Source organism: Mugil cephalus, chromosome 13, assembly GCF_022458985.1.
Source record: "Mugil cephalus isolate CIBA_MC_2020 chromosome 13, CIBA_Mcephalus_1.1, whole genome shotgun sequence".
In the NCBI taxonomy this organism is placed as follows: domain Eukaryota; kingdom Metazoa; phylum Chordata; class Actinopteri; order Mugiliformes; family Mugilidae; genus Mugil; species Mugil cephalus.
In genome coordinates, this window is record NC_061782.1 from 10,828,204 (window position 1) to 10,852,150 (window position 23,947).

The 23,947-nt window shown below is 39.6% G+C and overlaps 1 protein-coding gene across 33 annotated transcripts in view; it reads right to left on the bottom strand.

Annotated features, from left to right (window-relative positions):
* The window catches only part of LOC125019307 (neurexin-1a), a 238,328-nt gene that overhangs the window by 199,239 nt on the left and 15,142 nt on the right, over positions 1-23,947 (bottom strand). For 7 of the 33 annotated variants that reach the window (XM_047604028.1, XM_047604009.1, XM_047604026.1 and 4 more), the window contains exons 3-6: positions 17,825-17,842; positions 16,038-16,067; positions 15,299-15,310; positions 14,800-14,847 (exon numbers count right to left, since the gene is read on the bottom strand). The exons of 5 other annotated variants lie outside the window; for them this stretch is intronic. In XM_047604028.1, the coding sequence (XP_047459984.1) occupies positions 14,800-14,847; positions 15,299-15,310; positions 16,038-16,067; positions 17,825-17,842 (108 nt within the window). The remainder of the gene's footprint in view (positions 1-14,799; positions 14,848-15,298; positions 15,311-16,037; positions 16,068-17,824; positions 17,843-23,947) is intronic. 21 more of the 33 variants (XM_047604031.1, XM_047604022.1, XM_047604020.1 and 18 more) reach the window with 11 other exon arrangements.

Genomic DNA, 23,947 nt, shown 5'->3' on the forward strand with positions numbered 1-23,947 from the left:
ATACTCGCCCGTAGAGTGGCCAGCAGCACGGTACCGGCTTCTGGGAACTCCGTCGTTCAAGTTTGTGCTTTTCATCTGCTAATGAACGACGCATTGTAAGGCTGTCACTGCAAGGCAGGAAATCTCAATCCAAACGCTGTGACAATAAAGGCAGTTTTTGTGCCACAAATGGAGATTTCATTAGTGTCTTCACTTTTAAATCCTAAAGCAAAATGGTAATGACATAAAATGTAAGTATAGATTTTGATGCTCCCAACAACTCAAGTTCTACAGTAATCCCAACTATACATCAGCCATGACACAGTACACAATATGGACTGCATGGCCCTCAGTGTACTGTATGTATAGGTCCCAAAGCAGCAGGAGCCCCAGCATCTCCTCATCCAAATCTAAGCTACTCCAGCGCCATTGACAGTGAGAAATGGATTTAATAGGCAGAGAACAGCTTGTCAGCAGTCTGAAAAACCACAGGGTTAGGAGACTTTTTTTTTTTTTAACTCATCTCTGGATCCCTAGGGTTCTGCAGTGGGAGGGATATTGGAAAGATTGGAAAATATCAATGTCAACGCACGTAGCATTCAGCTTTTTCCCCTCCCTGTAATGTATATGATTATGTCGCCTGCATACAGCAGGAGTAATTGTATGTGTAAATGCCACATGTACCATGCCAAAGAACACGGAAGCTAAATTAAAGCCGGCCCCTCGCTCGATTGTGTTTGCTGTTGTTTTATGTTGCTGCTAATTACCCCACTGATTCCAAACGTGGAATGAAATGACTCACTGAGGCAAAATTTGATTATATTTAAAAGCTGACAGAATGACAGCGTTACTGCCTTGCCAGCTTCCCCAGCCAAACATACTCTACCTCTAAAATAAGCATGTGGTTTCGGAACAAAGTCGTCAGGGTTTTCACACAAGAGAATGAAAAGGATATGTAATCAAAGGAAGCAAATCATCCTGCCTTTTAGAGAGTGCACTTCACTTTAAAATTTTCCAGATCTGTATCTTCATAGGTAATGTAATGTCTTCTTTCCTGCTTCCAAGGGTATACTTGGAAATAATTTCATAATAATCTGCCTCAAGGTACACTCTGGACTCATATGTTGCTACGGCTGTGTAACGTTTACAGACAGGTGCATGTAAGTGGCATGTTAGCAGAGCAGCGCTATGTACATGTTTACATGGGATGCTTGTGGACACAGTACGGGATTGTAGGTCAACCACGTTGCGGAAGCAGTGTGAGCTCAATACACGAGCACTGTGGCTGCAAACGCAAAATGCAGGACAACACACTTTGAGTGTAAAAATACACCTTGGGTCAGGCTCACAACTGCCAGGATGATAAAAATAAGAGTGACTCTGTTTCGTCAGATGGCATTCTGTAGACAGAGCAGACACCCAATCAGAACTCCATCAGGTTTATCACTTTTTTTTCTTTTTTTTTCATTAGACCAGAGAAGGAACATCCTTCGAAGGACTTGGCACCTTTGTTATCTGGTGCATCGTGTAGCGCTGTACGGCAGTACTCCACATCAGAGTGGCTTTAAAATGAAGCAGTGTGAGCGAGGCAGGTCTGCGGCTCTCTCAGCCATAATTGTGCAGAGCCCTATCTGGCTGTCGTCTCTCCAGGGGAACAGTAGGCAGCTCAGGGGCGTGTTGTTATATTTCACACTTAATGATGTGCAAGGCATCCTCAGCTCTTATCTGCAGACCTATTTTAGTCACTGACACAGCCTCTAAATTACACCTTAACGGCAAATGCAGCTCTTGCGCTGTTAAATGGTTCACGTATTGTTTCCTTCAAATTGTGATCATGCCAAATCATAGACAATATCAAACAAATGTATCTGGATGGCATAAAGAGAAGTGAGCCATCCTAGACTTAGTCAGAATTTTCTCTTTAATCACTTCCAGGAAGCTTTCAAGACATGTGCATATACAGTATTATATAAATTTTGTGTCTAAGCTTAATGCGCCCTGAAGGTTTTGCAAGAGCATATTTTTATTTGCTGCTTTTCACGGGTTTCAGTGTTAGTGGTATAATACTATGTTTACAAGAAATATCATAAATATCATATAATCTTGGATGCCATTGCATGTTGAGGGATCATATTATTTATTGCAAAAAATGTAGATCCTACTATCAAGTAGCAACCTGGTGTCCCTCGAATGGTCACTTGACAAGTCTCAATGTTAAAAAGCTCAACTTTACAGCAAAAATAAACAAAAGAAATAAAAAAAAAATTACTTCGGACCCTATGTCTACATTTTAATGTCCTTGTTTGATTTTCTCACCCATTTAAATTGTATTTACGCTTAAAGTTATGAAAGGGCGTACGTTATTAAGGGCCTAACAAGCTGTCTTCTCAGGCCAAGTTGGCAACACACGAAACCACCGTACCATCGCAGGGGGTTTCCCTGTATTCGACACTCAAGTTTAACAAGCCATATTAAAAAGGAGAACGCAGTCGTATACAAGATGACATCCTCTTTTTCAATGACACCGATTAGTTTAATGAACAAAAACACCCTACAGATCGATGTTAATCATTTACTGCTGCATTGTTCCGTAAGATGCTGTTAAGTTTTGTCATCAAATTAAAATGCCTTTGACTTAATGTCAAGTTTCTCCACTGGCAGAAAACTAGGACAGAACACAGTGTCCATACATAATTGAATGAACATGGCCTCCCTCTGTGCTTGCTTCTAACCTTATCGTAATCATTTATTGATCAAATGCTTGATATACTATAGCATGTCTAGAGTACATTCATATCCTATGCATGCATTGCTCTACCACATAGCGTCTTCATTATTTGCTGAACCTTTCATTCTACTAGATTCACAAGATCTACCTTCACTTTATTATGAATTCCACAGTTAAATTGACTTCTTGCATGGTTAAATTACTGTTTGTCCAAACTCCAGATAGCAGAGATAAAGACATAGGATATCAAAGAACGGAGCGCCCCTTCATTATTGTTTTAGGAGACAACCAAGCTTTGGTTTTTAATTTCCTGTGGGTGAAGTGACCATTCTCAAAGCTAATATTAAATTTTACCACATGAGAAAAAAAAATGTGTGTAATCTCAATTATGCACCTCTGACATAGCCTTACTTTGTGATGCTACCTGATACCATCTAGTTTTATGTAAAATCTTGCCTGCTGTAGCTTTGATTAAAAAAAGACAGCAATAATACAAGCAGCAGAGAGTAGCTGTAGCTTTTGCTAAACAGTACACACAAAAAAAGGTCTTTCTGGCAGAGCTAAGGGATAATGATTTCTCCCATAATAGGACAAATATGATAAACATCAGTGAACAACCTGCTTCACTCACATCAAATTAAGTGTTTGTCACACGAAATCAGTCCATCGGAGATTGACCTGTTACCTGGAATAATGGAATTTGAATAAGTAGCTGTGCTTGTTCCCGGCTAATCTCAGAAGCAGAGGTTGATGTCACCCACAAATGCATTTTTCCTTGTCAGGGTAGATTTAAGGGAGTCCAGTCTAAATTACGCACTCGGTGGCTCACAGGAAAATCCAACCCAGTTCCCACAAGCTCAAAATTATGAAGGCCAGGGATGAATAACAGCTGACTGAGGAGGTAAAATTAAAATTAATGATCCAGGCTGGCTTCATTCAGACAGCCACTTCAATCCTTTGGAGGATTGCTGTTTTAGCAAGGTTCACAGAACACGGACAGCTCCCCGGTGACCTTCACCTGAGCTCTGAGACGGGGAATTATGGCCTCAGCAGGCACATGTGAAAGCAATATATTTACACTTCGTAACGTCATTCCCCAATGCCAACAGACGGTATCAAGCACTAATATGGATGAAAGCATATGGGTTTCAAAGTGCTTTTTTTTTTTTTTGCAACCTTCCATTTAAATGCTCCATCAAAAAAATCTCCTTTTTTATATGTATAATCACCACAAGTCTTTTAGCAATAACAAGGAGAACATGCTGTTTTTAAACCCCAAACGAGTGAAGGACCTGTTCTGAGACGGACAATAAAAATCTAAGAGCAGCGAGTTTATGTGTGAAGTGTGAAATAACTTCTAACTCAGTAATATACACTCGGTAGATTGTTATACTGACACCAGAGTGCACATATGCGCTCTCACATACTGACAGTAATTGGTCCGATGTATTCAAAACCTAAATGGAGTCCTGACGATGTTTAATCTCAGCTCTCACTTGGAATTACGTTGTCTTTTGTTGCAATGCACTGAGCCGGAGCTGCACAACGACACTCCTTTGTAAGATTATTATTCCCCGTGTAGCTTAACTGTTTTGGGAGAACACACCTATTACAACAAGAGAGATCAGAGAGGAACACAATAGATTATTAAAGCACTAAAGGGAATAACCACAAATGAGACAGTCGGTTTAATCTATAATTTATGAAAGGCGTGAGTGCCACCAGAGACGGAAGATGTGGATGATAGATTCACAATATTTCCTTGTGAAGATAAAGTAAAATGTATCTCTCTCTCGCTCTATACACACACATATATATGTAACATATATGTAACTACACACCATTTTACTTAGTTCACTAGTGCATTCTTTTGATTGCAAAGTAAAATGCAACATTATCAGATACAGAGGAAACTCATCTTAAAAATACTTAATGCCCCTATATTTAAGCATTTTTAGTTTATGGCAAAAGGATAGTTGGCAAATACATCCCCATCAATAATTAATAACTAATGTTTAATCCAATCACGATTAAGACGTCAACAGGCCCTAGCTTTAGACCTTAATTTACATACATTAAGTATGTTCCATCTGACTTCTCAGTAGTTGTTAATATTGAGACAGAAGTCAAGGAGACAGCTGGCTGCTGAAGCAATTTATGAAATAAAGTGTAATGATATTTACCCAAAGGGCTTTTACATTCATAACTGTATTTGCTGAACTGAATAAATACAGTAGACACCGCTATGTGTAATAATTCCGTGTTTCCATCTCTTTGACTTGATTCAAGGCTTTTCTCCAGACTGTACTCTTAACAACTTGTGCAATTTAATTTGTTTCAAATTATTTGTCATTGTTTACTGGTGCTTACACAATAAATGTAGTTTGGCATCTAACCAGAACCAGGAGCGATAAGTGCTATTATATGAAGTAACCAAGTATTTTACATGGTCATGCTTAGTTATTTGCAATGAAAGATAACAAACGAATGAATCTTTTTTCCTGGTGTTTTTAGGAGGACACACTTTATGAGCTAGATTTACCGAAACCCGGGCTTTCAAAGCATCATCATGCTCCTTTGAACTTCCTGTAACTACAGTGAAATGAAACATTGCAATAGTGTTGCCATTTTGGTGATGCTCCGGGGTGGATCTCATCTACAAGCCAAACAACAATGTGCTAATAACTAGAAACATACTGATACGACTGCTATGGATCAAATGCGGTCATGTAATCTCCCACTGCCTCTCTCTAAGGATGTTTGTGCAAAGCACCGGTGATTTGAATCTGAGGATCCCAGGAAAAAAAAGGCAAGACAGGAAATGAGAAAGCAGGGCAAAATGTCTCACACAAAGACAGAAGATTGTACTTCAGCAAAAGTGGAAAAAAAGCTTTTTTTAAGATTTTTTTACTGACTCTTCATTGTATACATGTTGGAATGCATTGCCACTACCCTGCGTCCCATCAAGCACGCGTAATTAACCGTCAAGTGCCAGCAAAAATTGAGTCACATAGCGCACCAACTTTAACCAGCGAAAAAAATTATCTCAAGTTTGTCAATCAGGAAACATGAAAGTCACTTTCCACCTGCTAGAACACGAGTAAACTGTAGTGATTGATAGCAGCACATTTTGCCCATTAAAATTCATGACACTTGTAATCTGAGCCACAGTGGAGTGGAGAGGATATGGTGCCTTGCGTATAATTAAACAAGGAACATGAGCAATTTGTTCAACAGAGATGAGGTACTTTAAAATAGAGGTTAATGACAAGCTGCTTCACTATGATAGTGATAGCATTGGGCTCATTGTTATGGTTGTCATGCATGTTGCTTCGGCATTTTTTTTCTTTTTTTTAACATATTTGCAAGATGAAACTTAAGGAGAAATGTATATATATATATATATATATATATATATATATATATATATATATATATAAAGGGAATACGACTTCCCTCTAAAGAATGGTTCAGTCCCCTGGGACATGTTGGTCTTGAGCGTAATGACTCTCGGTGTAGACCTCCTGAGACAAATTGCCACTGACCCCCATGGATTTTCCAGGGCACACTCGATTGGAAATGGACTATTCAATTTCCCACAGGGAGCCTTGCCATTTCCTCGCTATGCATCAATGAAAAGGCATCCACTTTTTGGGTTTGGTTGGCTGGGCCAAAAATATTCAAGAATGAAGCAACAATTTTGGAAGAACACTAAGAATCCTAATTGACGTTTAATTTATTGAAGTCAACAACTGGGAATATGACAGGTTGATTTGTGATGCTCTGTGTGATTACATTCAGTTTTAATTAAATTTTGCAGTATGTCAAGACCACTGACAAATTGTTCATGTTGAGATTTATGACATATTTGATCATTTGTAAGAAAGAAAAAAAACAGGAACCGTCCAATCATACAAATAAATACCGGAGCTTAATTACTCTCAAAAGAACTTCATGTGAATACTCTAGCGTGCCATTTCAAGCTCATTTCACCTGTAATGTTTTTTTGTGTGTAATTCTAAGGTTATGTAAGACTGGCTAAAGTGACGCAGGAGGGCTAGGCGGTCCTTCGAGACACAGTACAAAGTGCCACATGAAAATCCACAAAAAGCATGGTGATAGCATGCAACATACTTTGGCAAACCCTGTTCATGTTAATAACAACTTTATTATGTGTGCATGATTACATTTGTAGTTCTGACAAGATGTTGTCCCAAATTTGCATTGTTGTTGGTGTTGCAGCTTGTGCAGTCATCATCTGCAGTGTGGTTGCATCTGAATTCGGGTATCTCCAATAACACGTTTGTCACAGATACGCTCCTTGTCATAACTATCACATTTAGCTACAAAGACAGTGCAATTGCCTCGGAAAGGGCAAATGAATATATAATGGTGTGAGAGTGATTCCTCACAAATTAGTCAACCTGGATCCGGTTTGGATGTCTGGAAAGCAACACATTCCTGACTTGCAGTGCAATGAGAGAAGATAAATGAGCCATTATACATGGAGGAAATAGCAATCCCTTTGAAGGTAGCTTAGCTGCTGCCTTGCTCTCATAAATCACCTACATAAAGAAGCACTACAGTGCCATACATCTCTCCATAAACATTTATTGTCCAAATATATTTTATCTCTTTTCATAACACCTACAGCAAGGATGAATATGATTTGGAACGGCATACAGTACATCATAAGAGCACTTGGCGGCGTTCCATGTTTAAAGGCCTGTAAAAGGGCCTTAATCCGTGATCTAAAAACTGAACTACAACTAAACAAACCGACATGCAAAGGATGCATTTCACAGTCTACAGCAGAAGTATAGGTATCTACCTTTAATCTATTTTCTGCTGCGATTCATCCACTTCCTTCTGTGGGCCGAGAAATAGAGTTTTTCATCACTGCAGTCTCTCGCTCGCATCGACCGGCAATATTGATCTGGAGCAGATCTCCTTCCACTCTACCTGGGGAGCCAGATGAGCCTTGTTCATATTGATCCAACCTTTTTATTCTACATTCTCCTTCGCCCTTTCTTTAGGTCAGGAAAGAAATTATATGCTTGTCATCTATTATAATAAATATTCTTTGGGAAAGGCACTGATTGCTGTTAATCCAAAGTGTGCTGTTGGATCTGGTTATCCCCGGTGATCTACAAGAAAAGACAGAAATGCTTTTGAAACCTACCTCCAACTGAAAATTTGCTTTGACAGTGCAGTGATTTCTATACACGCTGCAGCTTATTTGATTGAGGATGCTGGAAATGAAGCCGAGACGGCACAAAGAGGCAAAACATGTCTATCAGGAAACTGCCAGACTGGCAGATCTGACGTATGAAAGCAAATGTTTGCTAGAAACAATGTAACCTATCTTCCTCAAAGAGAAAACTTATTAAACTTGTGGTGATTTGAGTGTTTTATTTTCCCTCTGCTTCATCACTACATTTTCTCTATAATGACATGCCTCTGTTTTACAGCATGCACAGTGCCCTTCTCCCTTTCTCTACCCGTTTCCCTGTACTCATTCTTTAAATGCCTCTCTGTCTGCTTTAAGTCCTTCACTCTCTCTACGTCTTCCTGCCTCCCCCCTCAGGAGCAGAGTCTCTGTTAATGTACTAATCTGTAGAGCTTCAGTGCAGTCTTGCCAATCTGCCATGTCAAGATACACAAATCTCACTCAGGGCAATTATAGGCCTTTTTTCCTCTGTACTGCAAAGGAGTCTGTTCCTCTCTATCTTATCTTTGGTGAATACTGCCTCCATGACCCGTCGAGTACAATTACTTCAGTTGTAAGAAACGCCCATGGTCCTGGGTGGTGTATATAACAGGTAATGTAGGCAACGCAGGCGTGGAAGAGGGAAATTAGTTTGTAATCAGTAAGCTCTTAGAGAGAAGAATTCCTTTTTTATGTAATGATGCTTGTTTGGAACAACATGGAAATACGGAAACACAGTGACTCTATGCAACGTCCATATGGAAATACTGGGAAGTAAGTTTTTCAGAGACTTTGAAAAGAAGTAACTTTATGCCAGTGCGTATCTCAAGCAAACACCAAAGCACATTTCTCAGCTGTGCAGTCCTCGTATGTCTTCTCATCATCTGTTATATTTCTGTTTAACTTTACTTCAGATGCGAAGGCTTGAAAGCTTCCTGTTTAAACAGCCATCAGCTTCTATGTGTGGTTGGGTTGCACTTGTTTCCTAAGGAGACTTTGATTTTGATTATCGTGACGGGACTAAATGTGGAATGTTGCATCTGAATATTATTCAAATTATCTAAAAAAAATTCTTATTTATGCAGTAAATCTGTATTGAGGTGTATCAGGAAGACATTATTTCACCAGCTGTAGAAATATAAGTATCTAAGATCTTGAGTTGTTGTTGGTTGTTGAACATTTTTTCAGTGACCGACGTATTGGGCACCTCTGATCTTAACAGTCAACACTGAATTCACTCAACAGGAAGAGATGACTAAAACCCACTCGAATCGATTCTGTATCTGTTCATTTCAAATACTAGTTTGAAGAAATTGTTAACAACCTTTCAAGCATCAAGGTCTTCGGCAATCATTAACACTTTCAGTTCTCCAACAAAAAAAAAGTTGTGTCAGAAAAAAAAGATCAGTTCTGTTTTGCTAACTCCATATTTCTGTCCCTCCCGGAAACTTCAGACACTGAGCCTTTTAATTTTTGTCATTTGGAGCTAATATTTTCACCACATCTCTCAATCTAAAACCAGTGTTTCCTAAGGTCTCTAAAAGCGTCTGGTCCATTCAGATTTCAGACAGCACCAATGTACATACATTTGCTCAGTGTATCACTAACCTGAGAAATAAAATAATGATCACCTGGCATATCTTACATATATTTCACTTCACTATTTCACACTTTTTCACTTCCTTATTCATTTGACGTCATCTCTCTCTTGAGCATTAATCATGTTTTTCACACTACTCATGAAACATGAGTAATTATAGATGTGACATTAACTTGATCGAAATTTCAGTGGCATTCACTCAACCTAAAACATATAGTGAATATACGTTCTCTATACTGTGTATATACGGCCATTTAATTGTGTCTGTAGTAGTCCAATCATTTTAGTTCTTAAGAAGAACAATTACACATCTTACTAATAGCTCTGAGGGGTGTGTTGCCTGCAGCTAATGAGGATGATAAAACTGTAACATCGGCATTAGCTCCTTTTTCCCCCTTGAAGTTCCAACACGGGATTAAAATATATTTAAGGGAAAAACCTGCTCACATTTCCAGTGCAGCGCAGTGACTGTTGCACAAAGGGATGAGCTTTGAAATTTAGGTCAGTCAACAGAAATATTTGCTCAAAAAAAAAAAAAAAATACTAAAACATTGACAAAGATGTGGATAAAACTGGGACTTCCTGGGAAATCTGGAGCTGAGGGAAACTGTGACACTAATGCTGCAGTAAATGCTTTTGCTTATGTTTAGTATTTGTCAGTACTTACATAGGATAGAAACAGACTACACTTTGCTTTACTACACATATTCTGTAGAAGCTTCATAAGGAGTGCGTTTTTATTGACTAAATGTCCTTTAAGAAGTCTTTCTTAGGTTAGTTTCATAGGCAATCAACCATAATAGCAAACCAATATAAATTTGTTAGTATGGTTTGCACTAGTTCATTGAATGGGAAAAACTACCAGTTTGTGTTAAGTGCAAGCTTCAGTCAGGCTCTTAGATTTGAGTTTTCAGGCCAGATGGCAATGACGTTACGTCTATACCAAGGCCTACAGACAAATCTAGTTGAGATTTTGTCGAAGATTCTGAGTCAGCTTCTCAAATAGCACTTGCGCTGACATTTTACATAATGAGAGTGCAGATGACCACTTACCGTAAGGTGTTATTAACTCTAAGTGAGGCCTCTAGGAGAAGTCTGAATCAAGACGTTCAGCAATGAGCACTCAGTGTCAGCCTCACTTAAGGACGTCTTGATTTTTTTTTTTTTTTTTTTTTTTTAATTTGTAACATTTGCCACCCAGGTTAGCGTCCACTCGACTGGGAAAGGTAGTAAATGCCGGTATGCTTAATGGCTGGGGTTAAATCTGAGAAACTGTAATCCTGGCGGTGTCCGTGGAGCCGCAAGGATTTCACTGACACTCCGCCAGGTTTCATGTGACGCTACAAAGGCAACATCTGCTGTTGATTCAACACGCACCACATGGTATTGTGTTACCTGTCAGAGAAAAAAGGCAAGTACCTCTTGACAAGCTGCACTCTGACGTGCCGCTCCATGTTATTTAAAAGTACTTGTTGCTCTGTCAATGCAAAGGTGCATCAGATGGGCTGCTCTCTTACTATAAAATCACCGTAACCGTGTAACAGCACTAATACCAAGATGTACACAATGACAAACGTACTGCAGTTTTATCTTAAATTCAAAACTTGTCATTCTGAATACCTGCTATAACAATACAGGGACACATGTTTGATTTGCTTGTCGCAATGATCGGTTTATTCAACTCACATGTGCAGTCACATGTGTAATGTTGCCCTACCATGACGGTGGTCAAATTTTTCATGTCATCTCACAAACCTGTCAAACTCGCTGTAAAGGAAAAATGGTAATGCAGGACTCATGTGGAACGAAAGCGCTCTGCCCCGCTGCATTGTTTTGTTTTCTCGTGCCACTTTGACACGCTGCTCTGCTGCTCTCAGCTTTGCTACGTAACCCTTATGAGGTCATTTATGAAAGCAAAACAAACAGAACGACTGTACCGCCGCTGCCTCTGCAGCCATTGGCCTGAAAGAAGCAGATAAGGCAGAGGAATACTCCACAGTTACTCACTCTACAAAGATTACAGTGAATACATTTTTGACTGTGTAAAAATCACAGCTTTTTTTTTTTATCATTATTATTTCTGAATATGACACCGAAGTCACTAAAAATTGAGAAGCACCACTAAAAATATGAGTCAGCCTGCTCAGTTGCAGTGAGGTTTCAAATTACGACCAACTGACGTTTCGTGATCCCCTCCCTTCGTGTAATGTACGAGACACTATAGGTGGCTGTTTGGTACTGTAACAATGTTAGCAGATGTCTATATTCTACACAACTGAAAGATTATCTCAAATCTAATCTTGATATACATGTTAGATATATAATACGCAGAATATTCAGATTTGGCTCCTAGCACTTAGACTAGTACTGGTTGTGTGAGCTAGGAAGTGCATGAAGAGAAGGAGCGGCGTTAGCCAAAACAAAGCATTGAATTGGAAAAATAAAATTCTATTTTATGATTTTTTTTTTTTTTTGTCATAACAGTTACATTCTAAAGCACGTCCACACCTCTGCACAACCTTTCAGAAAAGTCAAGCACTGCAAGATTTGCCAGAACCATGGACACTAAAGTATTTTACTGCATTTTTTTTAGTGTAAGTAGGTGGTAAAATCCCACATATTGTACATCAAGTGAAAGTTCTTCATCATTTTCCACTATGCTGAGGTGACCTTAACACAATCCTATCACACTCTTTTACTGTATTTGTTTCCAACTTAGGCTTCCACTACTGTACTGTACTGCACTACTGTACACTACTGTATCATGCTACAACACATACAAACAAGGTGCATTTTCTTCAATATTAAAGGCCCATGGGAGTCTAGACATCAGACACACTCCTCCGGCTTTTAAATTTTTGGTTTTGACATAGAATCTGTACTTGTCTTACATGTATTTGTATGTTTTTTCATTATGGATTATAATATAATAATGTCCAAATATATATATAGAGCAAACACTGATGATGGAGTTGACTTTGTCTCATGCGGTTTCGTCTGCTTTCTTAACATGCGAGATGTCTCACACTGATAATCTTTGTTCTACACAAAGCAACGCTATAGATCTTTACAGTTAACACCCACAAAACCGAGGCCAATTTGCATGTGTGAGAACATGACTAATATCCACACACCGTTAACTCCCGGTGGTTGGTTGTGAAAGTGTCTCATTTAACCGTTTGATATTTAACATTTCTTTACACGCTGAGGAAAATTACGAGATAATTTGAAAGCCGCTATGTGAAGGAATTTTTATGTCATTTTTACAAGAAGGTCCTTTTAAGTGCTTTTAAATTTTAATTTGACGTGGGAGATGTATGCCACCATGTACAAATAAACTAGCAAAAGGATTCACTTGCCTGCTTCACAGAAATCCCTGGGAATGTGCACTGTATGATGAAAAACGACAATTCCATCTTTACAAAACGAAAGCAATTACATTAGGAAGAATACTAATTTAGAAATAGCCCAGTGGTACCTGTAAGCCCGGCTGCGCGGTCTGCAGTTCCTCTTAAGCTGCGCATGGCAGTTTATTGTGATGACAGCAATTAAATACCCGAGTGATTTGTGTGCCAGTGGTATTAAGACTTATCCTACTGTACGTCCTGCTCTCTAGAGCTGGATGGAGACAGTGCTTTAGGAATCTAGAGTCAGTGCATCAGCGGAGTGGAGCACACAAACAAGAGCCCATGCTCAAAGGGCTAGTAGTAATGAAACAGGGGATAAACAATACAAGTGGTTAACGTGACACAGGAGGACCTCAAGGGAGGCGATAACATAATACACAATATTCTCACAAGCTCAAAGCAGACAATGAATACAGGCACTGTCCACACTCCTAGATTTAATACTCATGTGGGGGATATGTGTTTGTGACCACACAGTACATAACTGGATTGACTGGGTTTCACGCTGTGCGCCACTGGGGACAACTTGCAATCGCCCAAATTAGAAGCGGTGTACCACGTATGGCGGATTTGTGCATCATCAGCATTATCTCGATCTCTCCCCGCGGCTTTCCTTCTGCCACATCCAAGCTGGCTGGGCGTTAGAATGTAGCACAAATTTTGAGTTTCACACGTAGCCCTATAGTGGACACTAAAAGCCCCATTCACCATGAAGTGTACCTAAAAGAGTCTAATAGTCAGCAAGTTGACCTAATAGCTAATACAGTGTAAATAGCTAAGAATGAAGGCGGCAACAAGGCTGTCAACACATAACACAACTGACGGTAGCTTCGCTGTTGTGTCTCTGGGTTAGGGTTAGTCTTTCAGACAGATAAATACGAGAACAGAGTAAAATTTCCATTCGTGTTTACCGATTATTAAATCGCAACATATCTTTACATAATCATTGATCAATTAATACTATGATAAATACTCTATAGACCAAGGGTTTCCCAAAGTATAATTCATAAACCACCCACACCTGTGATTTCAAACTGAGCAAATCAAAGTGGAACTACTACATGTATACACAGTACGTCCAATATGTGCGTAATGAAAAGCCCATTTGTATCAATTTTTAGAACCACAAGGAAGCAGAAGGACTACGGAAATGGCACTTACCTTAGATGATGGAAAAATCAATATCTACCTTTTATAATGGCCAATGGATTTTGAATGTGGTTCCCTTAACATTATGTAATATAATCAGTTCTAGTGTAAATAATTGGTTTAAGGTTAAAGTAAGATAAAAGGTGGTTGTGGTTGATCAGAGTAAATCATAAAAAAAAAAAAACTTTAATAATTTCAGTGTAATGTCTTTTGTAGTGATGGGAATATGACTGTGTGTGTGTGTGTGTGTGTGTGTGTGTGCGTGTGTGTGTGTGCGTGTGTGTCTGTGTGTGTGTGTATTAGCTATTCATGTAAGCTTGTATCCCTCCTGCTTTAAACCTAGCAGAAGAGTATCTGATGTTACACTACACATTCACAAATCAGTTGAAGACTTACCTGTTCAGATGATGTTTCACGAGCACATGATAACATAAGGCATTTAACATAACACAGTAGTTGCTATGTGGTGCAAAGCAGTAATTGCAAAGACTAGAACTAATGGCACATTGAATATCAAAGCAAGTGACAACAAAGGAAAACGTTTTACAGAATGCAAATGGAATGGTTGAATGTCATTGTGTTCATCATTGAACATATTGAATATAGTTTTCCAGTTAGTAAACCTCACACAATGACATTCAAATCTATCACGCTACTTTAAGCTAACGAAGGCTTGCTAAATTTAGCTTTTCTGTCAGTAACCAGCTTGAAAGAATCAAAGTTTTACCTTGAATGCTCAGCAAGGACCTTAGAAGCCAAGCTTCTCCTCTCTGCCCTGAGGAGGAGAGTCAAACGGGAAAGATCAGAAGTCCACTTACCCCACAGGGAGAAGAGGTGAGGATCACAGCCAGGATGGGAGGCCCACAACATTATGATCAAGCCTCAACCGAAACCCCAAAACCCATGATTTGAACAAAAACAGTGTAGTTACCCCTGGGTGGTGGTGATGTGCTGGAACTAGGACAGCAACTATTGTGTTCATATGCCCATGTGAGTGATATTTCTGATTCCCATGCATCAAGCAGAGAAGAAGAAGAAGAAGCTGCACTGCTTCAATGTGCGAACGCAAAGCGAAAGCATCACCTACCTTGAAAAGCTTTCATTATTGGTTGAAAAAGCAATTTTAAAAAAGGCCAAATGACTTTGTACACATTCAGCATGAGTATATTATACCACAAACACTGCTGTCATAGTTTAATGAAGTCATAGAATTGAAAGGGTAGTACCTTTACTTTTACCTATGAGATTTGATGAAATGTTCCATGATGAAAGCAGATTCCAGACAAAAAGGGAGAACAGAGGGAGAAGGAGACACCAATGAGTGCCAAGGTCAAGTTGGAAGAGGAAAGAGGACAGGAGAAAGAAGTTTGGTGGCCACAAGTATGTGCAAATACAAAAGTGGAAATGTGTGAAAGATAATAGGGAACGGAGAATTATATGTACCAGCTATGCTGCAAGATAAGCACTTGCAGTGCTGCACAAATGGAAAGATGGAGGTAGAATGGCTAGGTTGCTTGTGCAGATGCTCGCAACATGCAGTACAGAAGTGAGGACACTTGAGGATTAGCTTAAAGATTCCGTAAGCTATTTCCCACCTCTGTGCATTACATTTAAGTTATATTAATGCAAGTGTGTCTTTTCTTGAACCGCGTCACCGGGGGGAAAAAAAGTACACAAAATGTCAATATTTAAAGGGAATGAAAATGTGGACAGAAATGACATAGCAGCAGAGTGGGGTGGAGAAAGCCGGACGAGCATGAGAAAGGGATTATGTGGAGAAAAAAAAAAAAAGTCATGGAAAGCTAAAAAATCAACCAGGTCATTCAAAATAAGTGAAAAGACAGCCCATATCGGAAGCTTCAAGCCCAAGCACTGCACAGGCGACAGAGGCACACACATTTCCGAGCACAGTGGGGACAGGAGGGATAATGGAGGAATGACGGGAAGAAGGAACAGCGCTCATACCTTGGTCGCCCATCATCAGGTGTGCCAGACCTTAAAGGAAAACAAGAGCACAGTCAGCAGAGAACAAGGGATCATGGGAAGTTGTGTGACACTGACCAGCAGGCATCTCTTTCAGTGAGGATGTCTGTGTTGCTTGAGGAGTGTTGGGATAAGGGAAAAGTGGGACGGGGAGATAGAGGAGGATGCACAGACAGGGTTAGCCAGATGAGCATTTAGTCAACCAAAGCAGGTTGCGATGCATCATCGGCCACTTACTAGACATCATTCAGAAAAAAAAGTCTCTTTTCTTCAAGATGATCATCCACCTACCACACTTAAGAGCATCGCTGTACGTAAATATAGATTCTCTTTGTGTCCACACAATACGTGAGTCATACTTAAATCGCACAAAGGACGGGATGATGATTGCGTATCCTTTGATCATTGTACCATTTTGAGCTATCGACATCGATTGTGTCGATTGCACTTAAATCCTATGCTAGCCGTCAACTCCACACCCAATGAAAACAAGCTGTGAGGACGACTGCATTTAGCCTGCTCTATAAAAGAAAATGGTTATTTCAACTGTAAATTAGAAATCATTTGCTTTGTCTGTTCAGTATTAAAGGTTCTTATAACATCTATTTTTTTTTTTTTTTTTTTTTTTTTTTTGCAAGTTATGTTAAATCTCAAATGTCCCTAGAATGTGTAACTGTTATTTCACCATGCTTGCATTTGCCTGGATTTTCCCTTGTCCGCATTGTGCAGTTTCATTGTCTGTAGCCTTTAAAACTCACACCCTTTTCTGGAAGATGGTTGTGCATCTTGTCTATGCCATAGACACCTCCCAATGAAACAAGGCTGGAGCAGCAATGTGGCTGGTAAATAGAAAGTTCAACCTGGGAACCATGTTCATAACCAGTCGGCTTATTCCATTGTGACATGCCCAGGGTCTGCAAACTGTCTGGTTCACACACACATTTTTCAATCTTTCGGTTCCCATATTGGATTGTTTTGGTTCCCACCATGTCTCATTGCTTTGGTTCCCTTGTTTTAGTTGCCGTTTTGCCACATTTTGTGGGTCTGTGGACACACGTGGGGCACAGTATTAGCATATTCAAAAAAGCATTTCAATTTTATCATACTATGGGACCTTTAGCAGAAGCAAAGTCACTTGGTAATAAGCAGAAGCTACCATTGCATCTGTAGAGAAATGATTACAGCCTAAACTAAAAAAGAAAAAAAAGAATAATAAAAAAAAAGAAATAACGCAGAAATAACAAATTACACTGGTGCTGTTATGTTTTGTAGACTGATTTTTAATTAAGGACGTCCATTTATGCCACCTTTTAGTGTCTTACTAGATGTTCATTTTTTAACCAGGTGTTAATGGCCTCCATGGATCTTCACTGTGCCAGTCTTAATAAATAAGTGGGTACCTTATCTGAACTTCAAGGCAACTCAAAGTATTAAGTTAGAATAAGTCTGGTCCTGTTTTTCAAAGCTACATGAAACATCTATATATTCATTTCATCATAAACACATAGAATCATGACAGTGAGCTGATGTAAGCAAAGTATTCACATACAGTATCATATAAGTTAACATCACCTTGTTATTACACATCTCAATCCAATATATAATATAAATGATATTGGGTTTACAGCGGAAATCTGATCAGTCCAACTTACCACTCCCGTACTATCGACACCACCATTACCATTAATGTATAAAACAGTTGCTTACATTTATTTGAGAAGCCAGGACAATGTGTAGGTATTTAGCAGCAACCAATGATCAATACCCACCTTCAGTATAGTTGTCTTCTGGAAGCACAGACAGGCAAAGAGAAAGAGAGGAAGATATTCATTAAGCAGCATGCAGACTAGTACTGGCCGTTGCATGTCGTCGCCATGCAAGGCATTAAACATCACATGCAAGTGACCTATTGTTACCCCTGCAGAGGAAGTTTACTCTGTTTCCCCTTCTCCCTATTTTTGTGTTCATGCACTGGCCTGGAATACAGGACACAATTGAAACTGTGTGAATATTAGACATAACCTTGAAGAATTTAGTTCTTTAAAGCAAATCTTTGTTAGCCGCAGATAAAACTGGCATCACAGTTGATGATTTAAGAACCAGTATTGATCAGGAGGAGTAAGATGGCGAGGGGATGAAAAGCATCAGCATCTTGAGTCTCTTTTATCTTGTTCTGCAGGGCTCATTGAATCTTTCATTTAATCTTTTATTTATGTCAGTTCTCTTTTTTAACATGATGGATTCTAACTTTTGATACCAACAACTATTTACTTTAACATACTCAACAGAATCTATTCCTAGCGTTTTTGTTTTTTTTTATTCTTCCTAAATGAAAAGCTGCTATATGTGATGAAATGCATCGCAACAGAAAATGACCTCGATAAACAGAGCTGGCTGTGATAAAGTAATGCCTCTAAGGTTTCCGAACAGACAGCGGGGTTTCGTGTTACTGGAAATCTATGAAGGTGATTTAGTCACGATACTGAAGGCAATGACCGGTGAGAGCATCTTGGCAATGGAGAAGGAGATTGCCTCCCAAATTAAACTGCCCTGGCATTACTTTTGGCATTCAAAGTGAGTTTTGTGGGGGTGAGAAAACTGCCATGTGAAATGTGCCACTCTCAAGAAAAGAGCATGAGAGAAGAAGTACAAGTTTGTAAGGAAATAGCAAACAGGTGAGGTAAACATGCGACCGGTGGGAAAACAAATTGGTTTGACAAAATGAGCAGAACCATGCAAAAATAATCAAATGAGAATGTGTGAGCGCCCATTCTCTGCCTACAAAAAGAACACAGTACGGTCAGTCAGCATCTTTATGCATTATTTAGTGCTTTCAACTCGATTTAATGTTCGGAACATGACAGCAGTTATACACAAAATGGAACAAACTAAATAAAAGGAGGAAAAAAGGCAGATGATTGTTTCGGCCTTCACCTTTTGGGTAAAACAATAATTAAACTTAAAGCATGAAGACACCAGCATGCAGTATCCAGTTGATATTTACACAAAACAAAAATGGTCTGTAATAAATAACCATGCAACCAGTTTGCCAAAAAAGAAAAAAAAAAAGCCCGGTTTCCGCTACAAAATAAACTCCTACCTCTTTAAAATGGTTGCCCAGATTTAAGCGATTTTTGTTTGTCCCAAAACTTACCATCACCGTGGTTCCCCTTCCAAATCAGACACCATGCACAAAATCAGTCCAAATCATCACTTTGTGAACAAACCATCAGACAACTAAACAGTTTGCTGTTTCTGCTTAACATGACAGTATCAATTTAGAATAATTTAGTCAGATTCATACACGTTACCTTTTTTTTTTCTGTTAATGTAAATTCTTTGATTACTGTAAATTACTGTAGTGCCTCATTTATCCCAGTCCTCCTGGACCAAGACTTATATTTTAGTTTTATTTAGATGCGTGCACATGTTGTAATCTTCCAATTGCAAATGCAGGACATATAGGTAAATGAGATTCTGTTGTCGAAGGGTATAAGAAACGTGCACTTTGTTCACAAAAGGTTTGTTTGGTGATGAGAAGCGCGCTGCTGCAAAAGCCTTATGAGAAGACAAGCATGAAGCCGGCAGTTGCGAAATGACCACATGAGAAACGTGAAAGAAACAAGAACAGTTGCTGATGTCAAGACCTCAAACGCTGATGGTGACCTACACCTTTCGCTACGATAGCTTATATTACAGTGATTAGAGTACATTTAAATACAGTGTATTTAAATGTACAGTGTACAGTGTACAGTGCGTGACTATTTTGACAGTTTGTGTATAGTCTTTAGATGCGGTTAATACTGTTTAATAGTGATTCCCTTCCTCTAATCATTGGTGACCGAAACCAATTTAAAATCCTATGATTTAGAGCAACAGTTATTAATTATTCACATTGTTTAAGTGAAGCTCGTCGAGTATTTTGTGTCGTCTTATTAAATCTGATCTCATGTCATTTTAAACCCCAGTATGGGAGAAAGGGAGACAAATGTGACCAGGGACTTTGATACATTAAAACACCGAATATAGCTTCTCCTTAAATTTGATTTGATGGAGGATTATACCACAACCATTTATGCAAATTGTGTCCAGTAGTGTAACCAAATCTCATAGACCACAATATAAGCAGTCTTGCAGCGCTAAATGAGGTTTCATTCGGTAGTGTTCAGAAGAAAAGAGGCTTTCCTTTAACAGCAGTATCACCTGACAGGGACCATTAAAACAAGCCCCCTATCACTCACAAACACACACTCGCAGACACACTTTCTTTCACAAATGTACCCAGCTGGTTACATTCTAATCCAGAGACGTAAATCCATTTAATCCCCTTGACAAAGTGATCCCAGTGCTATTGTGCTGGTAACACTACACCAAAATGCACTCAACTGCCTATCAGCCGATCTGCATCTCTGATGGTCTCACACGTCGTGTCATGCGCGCGGCGCGCGGCTCGTGGAGAATAATTATATTACTGCTCAAGTTAATGGCTCGCAGAACGAAACATCTGGGGGTGCAAAGATATAAAACGGGGATGACTCTTCAATACATTGATTTTCTTTTTCATTTGCCTCCTGAAGACATAATCGTGACACAATCTTGACCCTCTGCGGGCTAACGCAGCCACGGCTGATTAAAGCCAGAGTGACGGACCAGCCAAAGGAAGAAAACTCGCAGTGCCGCTCAGTCCACCTAACGTATACGACGCGGAGGCTCCCATCAGCCAGCTGGACAAAATGTCATTGAGGCACGCGTCTGCCTTGCACTGTGTCTGGATGCAGCTGGCTGAGGAGACATCGGAGGGAATCAGGGCGAAGCTACATTTCACAAAAAGGACCATGTGTCACATTCACTAGACACAACAGGCAGCCATAGATATAATTCCTTCATTTTCTGCCATTTGGCAATTTTAGAAGATCGTGTTTGCTTGAATCAACATTGTCGTCTGTTTTTAATGTCATCAGCATTGCAGTGCTTTGGGTTCGTAGGAATTTCATTTAAATATGTTATTGCTTTATTTCAGCCGAGACAGGGGTTGAGGTGGCGCTCCGTGTTGAGGCAGTTTTTGCCCCGGGCTGCAGCTGGCCTGTTCACACCAGACACACAATGCGGCGAGCAACTCTCCTCCTTTGCTTTATGCAGAGCCGATGAAAACCTTACGAATTAACACGTAAAGTTTTGCCTGTCCTTAGACAACAGCTCCACATGCGTCTCCATTTCTGAAGCTTTTAATAAAATTGGAGGGAATTCAAACTAATGGAGAGCAGCAGGGAGAGGGGCAGGGGAATCAAATGGGTTGCCGCTGTTTAGAGTAATTCCCGAAGCCAGCCCTTTACTTGTGCTTTACTTTTACGCCCGTTAGGAAATAAGCAACAAGTGAAACTGGGAACCCGCAGAATGGAGAAGCGTTGTGCTTTCAGATTATGTAGATTTGTTGAGGGTTGCATAAGGATTCACTTAACTGCGTGCTCTGACAAATAAGATAACAACCTCCACCCACCTCCTGGCGTGTATTAAGGCTGGAGCTTGTTACCATGACCTGCACCAAGAAAATTCACATTGAACATGTTTTTCACGCATTTTTCGGTCATTAAAACATGTCTTTCATCTATGTAGAAATATTTAGCAGCCCTAAAAGGCAGTATATAAATGTAAACCATTATGTTTTGATGCCACTGTTTGATTAAGGAGCATTGCGTTGTCTGACAGCATTGTCTTACTTGGTTGCTTGGTCAGGTAGTTACAGCGTCATTTAAGCAAATGGATGCATGATATACGCTAAACGTACAGTACATCAGTGTAATTAAGAAGAAGCCTCTACTAAATAATGTTCGGCACGATGAATTATTAAACAAACCGACTCTTCCCTAATGAAAGCAGTTCAATTCCATTTGAAATGATCGCAAACTGAAGTGGTTTATCATCCCCAGTTTTGCTTCGAAAAAGTAGGTCACCTGCAAAGTTTCCTGAAACTCAAAGAAAAGAAAAAAAAATCTGAGCGAATATTTGGACATCCTTTTAATGGTGCCACAAACTACTTTGCAAGTTCACAGCTTCAAATGGCGGCGAGGGTAAATATTTAATAGTGCGTGCACCCTGCACACGACATGCTCAAGAGCGCCATCCCGACGGCTCTTGATCTGACATCATTTTGACCATCCCTCAGAAGATGAGAGCCTCTTCAGATACTCCACTGACCTCCAACTCAAGCCTGAGATCCCACAGTTCCGATAATGCCTGTTAACCCCCAGCTAAATGCCCCCTTCTCTCAAATCCCGCAAGTCCAGTGCAGGCATTTGGTTACCAGTCTCAAATCTGAGCTGTAATAATCCTGTTGATGTATTATTATTATTAATAAATATATGTTTTTAGATTTGAAAGCTCCTTCCAGTGCTCCAGGAGAAGTTAAACAACTGTTTTCACGGGTTCTACCAGTGAAACTGGACGTGTAAAATGATTTGAAAGCCTCAGTGCATTCCTCTAAATAACACAATATGACGTCTCTCTGAAATGTGGCTTACTCTTATTAATCAGGGAATACTTATGTCATCGCCACACGCCCAGCAGAGAACATCAGCACACCCACTGCACAGCTGTAGGATTTGACAAATAGTAGCAGGAAGGGAGTTCTGAAATCCCCTGTCGCACAAGCACTTTGAGGGAAAATGTAAAAGCCTCGCAGCAAAGGTCAGAGCTACCAGAGGATCGATTTGTTGTTAAATTACAATTTGAACCAAATCAAGAGTAATGAGTGTAAGTGAGGGCTCATCTCTTAGTATCTCCGCCTAAACCTAATGCATCTTTCTACCGGAGGAGGAGTGTTAGTGGCGCTACACAGCCCGCCATCTCCCCCATTATCCTCACCAAGCAGCAGAAAGAGAGAGAGGAAACGGGCTGAGTGTCCGGCTGCTCTGATGGAAACAGATAGCTCGGACAGATGTGCTCATTTCTACCATGAGTGGCTGGTTGTTGCCACGCACTGTGCGTCCTTTCAGGTATTCCTCACTGTCATTGGGCTCGTCAGAATATCACAAAGTTGTATATTTTCCAGAACTTTAGTGCAAAGAACTTGTCTCTAATAGAATCGCTAGCTTTGAACTAGCACTAAATACAGAGGGGAAACAGGGAAATATTAAAAAAAGGAAAATAATTAACCTCCTCGCTGTTGCAAAAATTACCCCAAATTGCATACCCACATCAAAATAAATGTATCTTCTGAACCAGTGGAACTGTATGCATATGGGAAATAGGACACTGTCTTGTGATGGCGTCAAATTAATCCCAAAATAATAATAATTAAAAAAAATTTTAAAAAAGCGGTCACTGCAGCTTTGGACAATGATTGTTTGTTGTGCAGAATACATAATCATTGAAATCTATGATTTACATTTGTAAAGACTTTATACGAAATTCACATGAATGCTTCTTCCAGGTCAGAACAACAGTGACCTTTGACACACAGTTTGCTAAAACACGGTCAACATAACTAACTCTAACTCATATGTTACAGTTCAAGTTGCATGTCCATCGTTTCACAACCACCAACACCACTCTTGTGAGCCAATAAAGTATTTTCTTTTTAATATAATTATCACATATATGTTTGAAATTAATAATAGTTGACTGTTCCTCAGATCTGTTTCCCTTTCTTCACGTTGTCACGCCGACTCGGAAGCGGAGCATGCAACAGCCGCATTTAAAAGCTTGGAGGCGAAAATAGACCAGTGTTCATGTTGTATTCACATTTAAAAGAACACGAACACACCAAGATAGGAAGAAAAACACGCCTCAATTCAAGAAATGAGACCTTGCAAAAAAAGAGCTGGAATAAAATCACATTCATTTTGAAGTCACACAGGATTCAAGTGTAATTTCTAGGTGCTTCCCTGAAGAAT